The sequence below is a fragment of the Astatotilapia calliptera genome, chromosome 6, assembly GCF_900246225.1.
Source record: "Astatotilapia calliptera chromosome 6, fAstCal1.2, whole genome shotgun sequence".
Taxonomy (NCBI): Eukaryota; Metazoa; Chordata; class Actinopteri; order Cichliformes; family Cichlidae; genus Astatotilapia; species Astatotilapia calliptera.
This window is the reverse complement of record NC_039307.1, coordinates 33,636,895-33,651,068: the sequence shown is the minus strand read 5'-3', so window position 1 is coordinate 33,651,068 and position 14,174 is coordinate 33,636,895. Positions and strand designations below refer to the sequence as shown.

At 39.5% G+C, this 14,174-nt stretch overlaps 1 protein-coding gene across 1 annotated transcript; it reads left to right on the top strand.

Annotated features, from left to right (window-relative positions):
- Positions 1-3,682: 3,682 nt before the first annotated feature.
- On the top strand, positions 3,683-13,641 carry grap2b (GRB2 related adaptor protein 2b). The gene is made up of 7 exons (XM_026169368.1): positions 3,683-3,723; positions 4,194-4,282; positions 9,242-9,333; positions 9,637-9,759; positions 11,955-12,117; positions 12,278-12,361; positions 12,784-13,641. The coding sequence occupies exons 2-7, from the start codon at positions 4,205-4,207 to the stop codon at positions 12,967-12,969; spliced, it is 726 nt and encodes a 241-aa protein (XP_026025153.1). The 5' UTR covers positions 3,683-3,723; positions 4,194-4,204; the 3' UTR covers positions 12,970-13,641.
- The last annotated feature ends 533 nt before the right edge of the window (positions 13,642-14,174 follow it).

Genomic DNA, 14,174 nt, shown 5'->3' with positions numbered 1-14,174 from the left:
TTACATGTGCTGGAAGACTGAGTCAGCTGAGTGCCAGAGTTTCTTCTCAATCAAATACAATTCAAAAACGCATTAAAGAGCTCTGTCTGTGAAAAAGCATTTTTAAAGCAAACTATTCTGCATGCTAGGTGAAAAAAATGTGACAATTAATGTGACAGAAAATCCATTTTAATGTGACGGGGAATTTACCACTTAGACAGTCTGACCATTAGGGATTTTACAGGCTGAGGAAAAAAGGGGAAAAATACATAGTTTCAAGTTAATGCCAAAATACGCTTTATCAGAAATGTCATACAAATACCACAAACTGAGTAAAGACCTTGAATGAGGCTTACCAGGGCAACAGGGACCATAGAAGGGGGATTTGGCACATGCGCACAACACACACTAAAACCGAGCACCAAAGTACTGCATAATAAAGGTCAAGCTATTACTGGTCAACAGCAGGCAGTCCTGTTCAGCGAAGAGGAAAAATGAAAATGTGTAAAATTACTGTCAGCTGGATTTAGTTAATGTCAGCTTGGCTTAATATTCATGATACTCAACTATTATGATGAAAGCAACAAAAACACTTGGACTTCAACCAATATACAAGCTTGTTGGGGCCCTAACAAAACATCTGCAGGGGGCCTCCAGCATTGGTTGGTCCAACCATTGTTTAATGTAGAGGCTAAGCCTATGCTTGTAGCCACTGAAGTGTTTAGTGGCCAGTTTGACGCGATGCCACTGTTATGAATGAAAACCCAATAACTCCAGTGTTGCTTATCCTGTCAGCTTAAGCATGCATTGCTCACCATTGATTGCATTTGCTGTTCCACAGTTCACCTTAATATCCAACATTATCCAACATAAATCACAACAGCACAGCGGTCACAAACTGTTTGGTCCCTCCAAACAACAATAGAATAGAATAGAATAGCTTTTTATTGTCACTGTTACAAGAACAATGAAAGGCAGTTTGGCATTTCTCCACGTGTGTGAAGTACACAATAGCGTAAGTATTTACACAATAACAGACAAATTTACATTTACACAAGAAGATATGTACAAGTTATACATACACCTGCAAACATACACGCAGATACACAAATATATATATATGTGTGTATATATACATATATGCATCCGTACATGCCTACACACACACATATTTCCACATACACGCTTACATCTATATACATACACATACATGCCATCTAAGTAGCAGGTGCATTGAGAGGTGCAGTGTGATCAGTGAGTGTCCAGGGTGCGAGAGGTCTTTGATGATGATGCTGGCTTTCTGCTGAAGTCTGCCAGTATAGATGTCTCTGAGGGGGGTTAGTGAGGTGCCGATTGCCCGCTCTGCTGCCCTCATCACCCGCTGCAGTTTCCTCTTGTCCTCCACGGTGCAGCAGTTGAACCAGAGTATGCAGCAGTAATGTCAGAAGGCTCTCGATGGTGGAGCGGTAGAAGTTTACTAGCAGTCTTTGGGGTAATTGGGCCTGACGTAGTTTCCTGAGGAAGTACAGCCTTTGTTGTGCTTTCCCTACCTGGTGGGAGATGTTTGTGGACCAGGTAAGGTCGGCCGAGATGTGGACTCCGAGGAACTTAAAGCTTTCTACCCTTTCTACCTCCTCCCCATCAATGTAGAGGGTAGAGTGCTCAGATCGCTTTGTTCTTCTGCAGTCGATTACATCTCCTTGGTCTTGGCTGTGTTCAGATGCAGGTTGTTGTCATCACACCATTGCTTCAGATGCTGAACCTGCTCTCTGTAGGCTGAATCATCGTTGTTGTCGATCAGTCCTATGATGGTGGTGTCATCAGCAAATTTTATAATGGTGTTACTGGTGTGGATTGGTGAACAGTCATGGGTGAAAAGTGAGTATAATTACACCCTAATTAAATCGAATTAAATCTAATTAAATCACCCTAATTAAATCCTTAAATACAACCTTTACAAACACAAAAAGCAAAACTTAGCGACACACATAAGGTAATAAACAGACCATGTATAAAACACACATATACAAATATATTAAAAGTGTTGTTAGTCTGTCTTAGTTCCAGCTGTGTTCCCACCTATTGCCCATCCTCTCGTTATCCTGTGTGTATTTTAGTCCTCAGTCTCTTTCCCTGGACTCTGTAGTTTCCATGTTATCTAGTTTCCAGTACCCAGTTTCTTCCTTGTTAGAGTTTTTATTTTATTTTATTTTTATTTAGTTTGAGTTTCCAAGTTGAGCAATAAAGCTGGCTTCTTAAGTTCATTCCCTTGTCTCAGAGGCTATATCTGACACCAAGTGCCACTAACCCATCCTCTCTTACCTGGCAGTCCTCAGGTCCATTGCTTGCTTGCCTGCCTTGTCTGGTGGAAAACCTCTGACATGAGAAACACAGAGAATCCACAAAATAAACTTGGCATACAATGACAAGCTGTGTAGATCCAAGGAGAAGCAGCAATGGCCACATTAAAAAAACAAAGCTGTTATTGTGCAAATTTCAAGTAGAACCAGACAAAACTAACTCTGCGTAATGAAGCAACCTGTGAAACCAGAGTGAGGAAAGAGTAACAAAGCAACACCAGCCAAAGAAAGACAAAATAAAAATGAAATACTTCTACTTCTTCTTCTACTTCTACACTACTGTGCTTAAAATGTCATGGGTGCAACCACAAGCCAGCCATAGTATGTCGGTGAACGCACTTGTTACAACACCTCAGGCACTTGTGACAGACAGAGACTTAAATAAATAAACAAATAACTTTATCACAGCTGAAGGGCTGCCTGTCTGCTTCAGCTGGGAAAAGGCCAGTGTTGTGCTTTTTTAACCTTATTTTTAGTCTTTGTTTATATAGGTAAACAGACTTTAGGCAACATGATTTATAGTTACATATAAAATAATGACCTACATATTTTATCTATATTATAATAAATCCAGTTGATTTTGACTGTTTGCAGTAACTTTATAGAATTATAATATTTTCTTTGCTGCGTTTTTTTTGCCCGACCTCTCCAAAAACCCCAGACATTTTAAATGTCAATGAGACATTTAACCTAGAAAAATAAAGATATATAAAAGTCACTTGCCAAAAAGTGATTGCAGTATTTACTTTGTGATGGGAATATTTTTTCTGGCTGATCACAGGGAGCACACCAGCTCTGGGACAAGCAAATTAGGCGAATGAGTGAGGGAGGGGGAAACCTACCTGATTATAGCCCAGAGAAATGCTTCTCAGTAACTCACAGGTGAGCAAGCTCCAGCAAACAGTGAGGTGAACAAAATGGACATGTGACCTGATCAACTATGGTAAGTTAAAAAAAAAAGAAACTAAAAAAAAAACTAAAGAAGTCTTTCAAACATCCAGTAACTATAGATTTGATAGATTTGTTTTTGGTGACCATCTTTATTACCACTAAAGTCACATGGTGTGGGTAAAGGTTGAAGAGAGCTATTAATACTCAGCTGCAGCACAGATGAGCATTAATAAAGGCGCATTAAAATTCAGCTGTCGTACACTGACATGTCTTCCACTTTATATTGTTAATTGACGCTGAGCCTGAGCTCCTATCTGTTTGTTTGCATCTCTGCACTGTGTGTATTTCAGTGCGTGTGAGTGTATGCTGGCCAGAGGTGACAGTGTGTTTCCTGTGAACTGACAGGGAGTTCGTCATCTCTCTTTGTAAATTTGTCACTTCTCTTCGTAAGCCGCATGAACTCAGCTCTGTCTGGAGAACAGTACAAAGGCGGGTGAGTAAACCCAACATTTTTGGCTCTTTGATGAGGTACTTGACAGGTCGTCATTTTGAGTTATGGCCAGCTGCCCTTCTGTTTTCCAAGCAGCCGCATTGCTCCTGATTCTCTGAAGACACATTGCACAGCCCTTCAAATAACACTGTTTGTGTGTGTGTGTGTGTGTGTGTGTGTGTGGACAAAATTCAAGGTGAGAACTTATGCTTTACGGGCACTTAAAGGATTTTGTTGTAGAGGTGCTAACACAGGTTGTGGTCTGGAAGGACGCAAGGGAAAAGACATAGCGACTGTCCTTGATTGAGTGGGGAATTATTCCGTCCATTAAGATACTAGAAGAGCACCAACTGATGTCAGTGCAATGTTTCTTTTGATTTTGACTTACACACGTCTGTTTTCCCAGCTCGTTAATCATTTCATCTGAACACACTGGAGTACTTCTAACCTTTTGTTTCTTCATCTCTTCTTAGGTTTGTCTACGATGGAGGCTACGGCCAAGTTTGACTTTGAAGCTAAAGCGGAGGATGACCTGAGTTTCAAAAGAGGAGACTGCTTGAAAGTAAGGATCACACACACACACAGAGACATGCAAACACTTCCTTGGTTTGTTTTTAGCAACATCGCTCTTCACAAAAGTCATAAAAAGTTGTCAGCATACAAAAACATTCAAATGACCGATTTTATATATATGTTGAGTATAAAGCAGAGTATTTCCATGTAGATTAGTGTTTTATCACTCTTGTGTAACAATGGTGCACTGTACTATTCACTGAAGCGCTCTTCAGTTCTCTGTGCAGCCAACCACGACTGCATCCTGCTGCTTAAGTCCGAGTTTCCTTCCTGTTTACATTGCCATTGCAACAAAATCTTTATATCTTCTTGACAGAATCACAAAGTAAAATCATATAGCAGAGGTAAACGCAACAGATAACATCAAACTAGCAGACAAACAGCTACAATGACTCAACACAGCTTTCACACATCGCTTTTGTTAACTCAGCACCTTGCTGAAGCATTAGTTCATGTATATACACCTGCAAACTTAATTTGGGTGCTTTATTGTTATAATACGTTTCAAACTATGTGAACAATGGAAAAACATTTCGATGTTGTTCCGGTGTAAACCTCTCAGAAAAGCTGTTAAAAGTGAGGTCTCCTGTAAAAAGGTGTTGGGTTTTGTAACCCGCTGCAGGGCGAGCCAATTTTATTTGTGCACTGCAGCATTTAGCTCATGTAAATCCACTGCACCCAGCATTAAAACACTTCCATCGGTGTATTGGTGTATAGCAGGTGGATATACACAAAAGGTATACAAGGAAATGGATCAGCAAAAACTCAGCCTCTAAATAACTCTCACAAACACCCACAGCTATCTCACACAGGCAAACCACAACACACACACACACAGAACTAATCATAACTGAGAGAAAAAATATTCTCAGTTTCTACAGTGTAGGCCATCTGGTACTTTGGCCTAGAAAATGGCTTAAAAGGACCCATCTATATCTATATCTATATCTATATCTATATCTATATCTATATCTATAAACACTACTATAAAGCTTTACTGGAACACTTGAACATCACAGTAAAACACAAAGTCTCTACATAACCATGCATCTTCAGGGAAACTTAAAGCACGGTTAGTGCACGTGACAGTGACAACCAATACACTTGAAGAAGTAACAAGACAACCCCCAAATAAAATGGTTTTGCAGGCGATTTCTCCGTAGCTCCCCTGAATTTTCCTAGAGTTTTGCCTTTTTATTCGTTTCCTTGTCACTGCTGATAGCACCAGACAACACCTGCAGCACATTCAGGTTGTACATGTAGTCTGACTCTTACAGGAGGGAAGTGTTGCTGTGTCTTCCAGCACAGTCTCAGGAGTGTAGAAGGAGATACAAGGAGACAGGCTGTTACACGAGGACAGTGTTGGACAAGTTACTTGAAAAAAGTAATTAGTTACTAATTACTGATTACTTATCCAAGAGGGTAATCCTGTTACTTTACTGATTATTTATTTTCCAAAGTAATTAGTTACGTTATTACTTAGTTACTTTAAAAAAACATGATACACAACCTGAACATTTTATAAAGCAATAGACCTTTCAGACCAATTCTATTTTTTCTATATAGTCCATGATATAAAATTGAATCAAATAAATGTCTCCTTTTAAAACTTTTTTATTAGTTTAATCTTTAAATTTTATGCACATTGCATCAAGCAATGTGCATAAAAATATGCATATAAATATTCCAGCATATAAGATAAAACAATGTTTTGTGTTTACACTCACTTTTTCCAACAGACTCAATTAAAACACAACAAAAAATAAACAAAATCGAAGATTCAGCCGCACTGAGTCCTGTTGCTCTTAAATCTATTTTCACCTGTTTAGCAGCAGTGGGGCGGGTGGAGGCTGCAGCGATCATGTCAGTGGGGGGATCTGGGGGTTTCTCTGGGAATTTCACATTCCCATGGCGGCTTGCTAGGTACTTGCTCTGATTTGAAGTTAAATTTTTTGCTGTAGAAAAGTTTTTTCCCACACAGAGTGTACAGCTAATGTTAATGTTTTTGTCACTTTTTACAGAATCAAACTCAAAGTAATGTCAGTACTTCCAAGCTTTAAATGCTGCATGGTCGTTCTCTCTCACACACTCCATATAATCCATTGTTGATCTGTTGCTGCCACAGACGTCACATGCTCGTATGTCATTTTCATGAGACACTCTCACAAACAAAATCATGATTAAGTAATGCATGCAATAGTAATCCCTTACTTTACTCGTTAATAGGATTACAGTTACTGCCCATCTCTGCACAGGAAGATCTGAATAGGGTCACAGAAGAGCATCAGCCCAGCAGCACGACCCTTATGTGCTCCTTTCTGTGAGGCGCAACAGGAGGACAGTAGTGTTTTTTTGATACGGGCAACATGGGCGGTTGCCCAGGGTGGCATCGTGGTGGGTGCGGCATCATGGGCGGCACCGATCGGTGTTCTCACTGCCATTTGCGCGGAGTAAGGACGCCCTCTGTTTGCGAGGTGCTGCTGAAGTCAAAGTAAACTTTATTGTCATCTCCGCTATATACAGTAAGTATATAGAGAGACGAGATGACGAGGCTTCAGTTACAGCAGTGCAAGTAAAGAAACAATAAATATAAGAAGACTAAGAAAATAAATATACACTTTAGGACCAGGGGTAAAGGGATCAATAAGAATTTAAAGTTTATAATTTACAGTTTGATGATTTAAAGTCTCACACACAACCTGTCGATAGGGGAGGGGGCCCGGCTGCTTCCAAATAGAGCACATTTCATTCATAATGTTGTAAATCCAAGCCCATTATGTATTCATGATTTGAATCCTGGGTTGTGCGAAATCCCAAAAATAAACCCTAGACAAAGTGAATCTGGGAACTAAGGTGTAGGTCCATTAGGTTATGTTGTGGTGATCCTCGGGTTGGGGGAAGGGTGTTCATACTGGATTGCAAAATTAAAACCAATGGAAGACGGAAAAGAAAAGTTCAAAGCCATCAGGTTTTCAGTTTAGAAAAAAGAGAAAAGAAGAGGAGGAGAAATTAGCAAAAGATACAGGTAAGCAGATGTGTCACTGGATAATGGCAGGTCATCCTGAAACAATCAGAATCATATTAAGAATATTTTATTAATCCCTAAGGAAATTATGTGGGTTACAGTTGCTCCAAGAAGAAATGGTAAAAATAGTAACAGTAACAGACTAAACTCCAAACAACACATTATGTTACAGATTTTACACATTTAAGAAATTAGCACTAATATATCAGATCACTCAATTATAAATATCAAGGATTAACAGAGGTGATTATAAATAAATATGAAGAAAATTGACAAGAATATTACGGAGTAGAAAAGCGCATGTGTGAAAAGGTTGTAACTACTGCAGTGTTTACAGTGTGTTAGATGGAGGTGTTGTACAGGGAGATGGCCACGGGCAGAAATGACTTCCTGTGTCATTCAGTGGTGCTTTTCGGTAATCTCAGTCTCTCACTGAACGTGCTCCTGTGAGTAGTCAGTACGTCATGGAGGGGGTGGGAATTGTTGATTTGTCCTATTCTCATTGTATAATGAATTATAATGCCTGTTTGTTAGCTGTTTGCATACTATGCATACTCTCTCTCTCTCTTCATATATATATATACCGCCACTGCAGGAGGAACACTGCCAATGAAATTACCTCCAGTGGGACACTCGAGTCCATATTTCTGCCACACTGTTAGGAGCAGAGCCCAGTGTCATTAAGTGAGAACCTGTGTTCACAGACCAGGACCATGCAACTTGATTGGCATTCACCAGAGATCAGTATAACTGTAGCTTGAGTGTCTGTGATATTATTTTCAGTTGTACTCCAAAATCTGCATTATGTATTGTCAGAGTTTAGTTGGCAGCACACAGGGATCTGCAAATAAGTGGAAAGCTGTGAGTATACACCAGTAAGTGACAACTTTAGCAAAACTGGCCTAATATAGTGGAGAACCCTCTTGTGGCACTGAACTAGAATTGTTCTATCGGCACATGGACACAAAACTGTTGTTCAAGACAGGATAACAGAGGATCCTTTGGGTCCTGTGGGTCGTGGGGTGGGTCCCACTTTGATCACGGTTATTTAGCTGAATCCCCTAGATGCCTGGATCATCTCCAGTTGAGCAGTTTTGGACTGTTGTCATTACTATGGAGGGTGTGGTTGGTTTGCAGCAGTGTATAATCAGGTGATAGGTAAACAAAATCCATTTGAATAAATGTCAACAACCAGTGTTTCCCAGCAGAATCATTAATGTTCACATCACCTGTCAGTGAATTTAAGCTTGTGGCTGATTGGTGGACATGTATGCATGCTGATGCACAGAGATCAGGCATTGCTCCGGGTGGGAGTGGCTGTTTCACCATTTTAACACACTTCATTCTGGCATAATTAGAGTTATTATTTTTTATTTTATACTATGTGGCTTTTGTATGTTTGTCATATTAATTTTATCATTAAGTAAATTAGTTTAAATGTTTAATAATAGATAATATGTGAAAATGTTTCTGATCACTTTTTTTATTTTTCCCCCAAAATACAAATTGTTCAAATTGTTATGTATTTAATGTACCTAATAAGGTCATAATAAAATAATGCGATATTTAGAATCCCTATATATTATTCCCTATTGCCTGTATGTTGTCAATACTAACAATGGCAGTAAAAAACATAGATTTCAACAGCTTTATGGAGAATTATTATTACTTTGACCTTCAGACCAATCTATTAACCTTAAAGGAAAGGTCAGAGGTCAAATGTGACATAAATCCTTATATCGTACTTTCTATATGTTGGCAATAAACACCACTTGTAATAATCATAGTGTTTTTAAGTAATAAGACTTTTTGTTTTTTTTTGACCAATAAATCATGATGCTGGCCTCACAGACAGATTTTAATGGATCGTTAACATGATCTGACTGTTTTCATGTATGTGTGTTGTGTGATTGTGTAAATTAGATTCTGCAAACATCTGGGAACTGGTACAGAGCAGAGCACAACGGAGCTATGGGCTTTGTCCCAAAAAACTATATCGACATTCACATCCCCAGGTAAAACCATGTTTTCATATGTTTTTTTTTTCCAAATTAACCTCCTTCTAGCTTCTGTATTTACGTATTTACACCTGTTAATAATTTCAAAGTACATTATGTAGCTGACTTACATTTACTTATTTTGCTTACTTACTTTGGCATGTGATCACTTTATCCTATATTGTTTCTTGCCAGCAAATTATGCATTTTTACCACCTCAGCTCCTTCAGCACCATCAGGTTTTGTGTCACTGCTTGAACTTTATGTTTCCTGCTCCCCATCTCCTACGTCTGTTCTCCCCTGTCTCCTTAATAACTCCAGCTGGTATCAGGAAAACACCAGTCGCACTGACGCCCAGGAGATACTGATGTCACAGCCCGTGGGGGCCTTTCTCATACGAAGCAGCCGAAAACCAGCTCCAGGCGACTTCTCCATCTCTGTCAGGTGCATTTAGCATGTTTGAGTTTGCAGGTTATCTTTACCCCACTAACTAAAAATCGTGTATTCAGACTGATTAATCTATGTGCCTAACAACTGCTAACAGCTAGACTATTAACATTTGCAATTCTGTGCCAACTCTACACGTTTGCTGTTCTTCCATTTCACAAACATTATATATATCTAACAGTGTGCAGTGTAGTTTAAAAGAGGCAAATGTTTCTTCAAATGGAGTCACACAGGGTCACTGTGAGGGGGAGCGTCGCCCACTGGTGGTGCCTTTCATGTAGGAATGTAGTGACTCAGCCTTTGTCTGGGGTTTCCACAGAGCTCCTATCTTTCCAGTTTTTGGAGAAATACCTCACATATTTAACATGCCTTCTCCCCTTTGCAAGACATGACATGTAGTCTTGTATTTAGGGTGAAGAAATTACAGTAGACATGAATGGCTCGCTTTTGTCTATAGTGGTTATCATGTTGGCTTCCAGTACAGCAATTTACACAGTGTGTGTGTGTGTGTTTATTTTTTGTCCCGCACCTTTATTTTGCTTTGCATGTTCACTGCTCACCATTTAAGTTTGTTCTTCTCGGAATTCTTTTTTTGTCGGTGTTTCTCACCGTCACACAGTTGTGGGCAAGAGTAAGTATGAATATGTGCTAATTAAGAGTCAACCACTTCCTTCAGACGATTCACTTTCGTTCTTTCTCTAAAACTTACCTGCTTGCAGCAGTCTGATATTGATGAGCTAATCTTTTAAGGTCCAGACCGATACTACTAAAATGATGAATACCTGAGGCATTCAAATTTTATATTGAAACAAAACTTGTCTTTAAGGTCTTTTTTGTATGCTTGCCATAGGTTGATCAATGTTTTCTCTTTCACTGCACTGTTGAGTGCTGATGCAATATAGTAGCAGCATATATTTGTGTGTGCGTGTCCGTGCGTGTGTGTGTGTGTGTGTGAGTGCGAGTGTGTCAGCGTGTGTGTGTGTGCATGCATGCATGTCTGTGCTCTAAATTGTTAATCAGACAACAGCGAACCCTCTGAGCAAATGATTGAATATTTAATTTTGAAATAAAAACTTTATGTAACTATTATAATTATAATTACAATTATAAAGATGTTTCATCTTTTAGATTTGCATACATTGTTTTATTCACCTCATCTACCTGTCTCCCTCTGTGTGGCTAGTTGCTGCAATGAGATAGTGGCTGTTTGTTTGAGGACAAAAGAAAAAAAATACTCTGGCCCAATTACAAAGTAGTAGTTTCCTTTATGTGTGAGGGACACTCAACAGCTGCTGGGTAAGTTTTAACTTGCTAATACCAGGCTGAAATTTTGCCTTCTGAATGGACAAAGTGTTGGAAACATTCAAAGTTTTTCATTACACTGACACAATAGCACAGTTGCTGTACATTTCTTGGCTGCACTTCCATGATGTGAATCTCCCTTTCCACCACTTGCCAAAGATGCTCTGCTAGGTTGAACTCTGATGACTGTGGAGGCCATTTGAGTACAGTGAACGCACTGTCATGTTCAAGAAACCAGTGCGTGATGATTTCATGGCGTGTTATTCTGCTTGAAGCACTCGTCAGAAAATGGGTACACTATGGTCATAAAAGGATGGATATGGTCAGGAACAATACTCAGACAGGCTGCCTGGTGTGGTCTTCTGCTGCTGTAGCCCATATGTTTCATGGTTTAATGACTTCTGTGCTCAGAGACATTCTGGTCATAAGTGGTTATTTGAGTTACCGTTGCCTTCCTAATAGCTTGGAGCTCCACTCCACCCAGAGAACAGCAGCTCACTGGATTCTTTCTCTTTTTCAGAACATTTTCTGTAAATGCTAGAGATGCACACCAACGATCATGCCATGTTCAAAGTGACATAAATCCCATTTCTTCCCCATTCTGATCCTCAGAACAGCAGCAGGTTGTTTTAATCATGTCTAATTGCTTAAATACTTTCTGCTGCGGCACTGTGATTGACTGAAAAGATACTTGTACTAATGAGCAGATGAATAGGAGTACCTAATAAAATGGCTGGTGAGGGTATAACAGCACAATGTCTCACATTTTTTTAAGGATGGAACAAACATAAGTAGTCATTGTAGTCATCAATGAAGTCATTGTAGTACATGGAATGAAATACGGAAATGCAGATAAAAAGGATCCTACTTTTCATCTTATACCCTTTTAGACATCCAGCAGATGTTCAGCACTTCAGGGTGATGCGTGACAGCAGAGGGCAGTACTACCTGTGGTCAGAAAAGTTTCCCTCACTCAATCAGCTGGTGGAATACTATAAAAAAAAATCCATCTCCAAACAGAGTCTACTATTGCTCAAAGAGACGCAAAAAGAGGTAAGGGCTAAAGATTGAAACCTGCCTGGAAACGTACACAGTCATTGTGTCATTATTAGTGCTGTCACTATCTGGTGCTGTCAGTGGATTTAACAGGAGTCACAGAATGACAAGGTAGCCATAAGGGAAACGCTAACGTGACTTGTTTATGCCCCAACAGGAAAGAGGAGACTCAAATAAGCTTCTACCTCCTCATCCTATTTTTCCACGTTCTGACCGTGCGCCTTCTCCAGCACCACGACAGGTACACAACTCTGTGCGTAAGTCTGTGGTTACACTGATGACTGTGGACTTGCGATCTGTGAAATGTGTGTAAGATGCAGTGTCTCCCTGTCCATATAGACTGTGTGACTGTACAGTTTCAGTTTCAGGCGTGCATGCACAACTTTTAGTCAGAGTAGTTAAGTCTTTGACCTTTGATTTGCTGTACACTTTTATGTAAATGCCAACTTCTAAGGAGCCTAGAATAACAATTATAATAAGCCCCAGTGGGCATTTTTAAATTACATTTGGCTCTTCTTTGCCCAAATTCAGACAGGTCTGTCTCTTTAAATCTCTGCACATAGTAAATAAAACTTTGAAAATTGGGCTGAAAATTAGCCAGTGACAGTGAGCTGATAACATATAGAGTACTGATAAGTTTCTATCTTCCTCTGTTGTATCTAGCGCAAAACCTCCCACACAACGCAGGTCAGAGCCATTTACGATTTCAAGGCAGAAGAGGCGGACGAGCTGGAGTTCAGTGCAGGGGATATCATTGAGGTTTTGGAGGTCTCTGACCAGACCTGGTGGAAAGGTCAGCTAAGGGGCAAAAAAGGCCTTTTCCCCTCCAACTACACCAAACCCATCTGAGAGGACGGCCCACAGGCAAACATCTGTAAAACTACTGCAACTTTTTTAGTCAAACATCTAATGCTGGTTTTGTTTGTGTTTTTGAGATTAAATTTCAAACTTAGAGCAACTCAAAACTGCTAGCAGGAAAAGGCTCACCAATACACCAAACATGAGAGTTTTTAATTTTCATCATGTCAAGGATAGCGTTCATGTTTGTCATTGACAAGACATAAAAAGCCCAAGTCAAGATAAAAACATGTTTTTTTCTGTTTTTTAATGAAAAAGTATTTCATGTATCGATCTGTCCTGCCCAGTGGTGATGTCTAATTCAGTGCTATTTGGAAAAGTATATAAGTTTCAATTGTAAGGTACCTAATGCTATTATTTCTGAAAGAAATCATCCATTTACAAATGCATTTTATGCATGATAAGTGTCACCGCATGAACGCTACTCTGTAAACTTTTTTTTGTCAGCCTTATGATTAAGTTTGTTGTACTTTTTGATCACATCGTGGTGTTGGATTCCTAACAAGGCCCACGTTTTAGTACTGTAATTTATGAACTTTTGAAGTTGTTGCTGATTGCTCAGACTCCACACAACAAAAAGGTATTGTGCAGACATATTATAAGTAAACCATCCAGAGGGTTCAGTCATGTGTGTGTCCATGTCTGAAAAGTAATAAAAGCATTTTAGGAAACTCTGACGTCTAAAAGTAAAAGTTATTGTGTGTCATGTCCCATATACTAATAATAAAGCAGATCTGTATTTCAGTATTCGGTTGTGACCAGAGTATTTTAAGAACAACACAAATGTGTTTTAGACATTCTCAAAATAGCCCCTAGAAGTTGTTTCACTTTATTTAGGGCATATGACACTGCTTATCTTGTTTGGCCCACATATAAAGTGCGTGTTTGTTCGGTTTATTACCTGGGCTGACCTTATCAAGGCTGCTAAGAAAGAAAAGAAAACTCCCAATAGCTTCAGAGTACGTGTTTCTATAGCTCTCGGGACAAACGTGTGCTGCATTCAATGTCTGTGTGTAATTTGGTCAATCTGACTGAAAGCAGAAATCTTTTCAAATCAAATCAAATCAAATCACTTTTTATTGTCACATCACATGTGCAGGCACACTGGCACAGCACATGCGAGTGAAATTCCTGTGTGCGAGCCCCACAAGCAACAGAGATGTGCAAACACAACAACACAAACGAGCAAAATACAA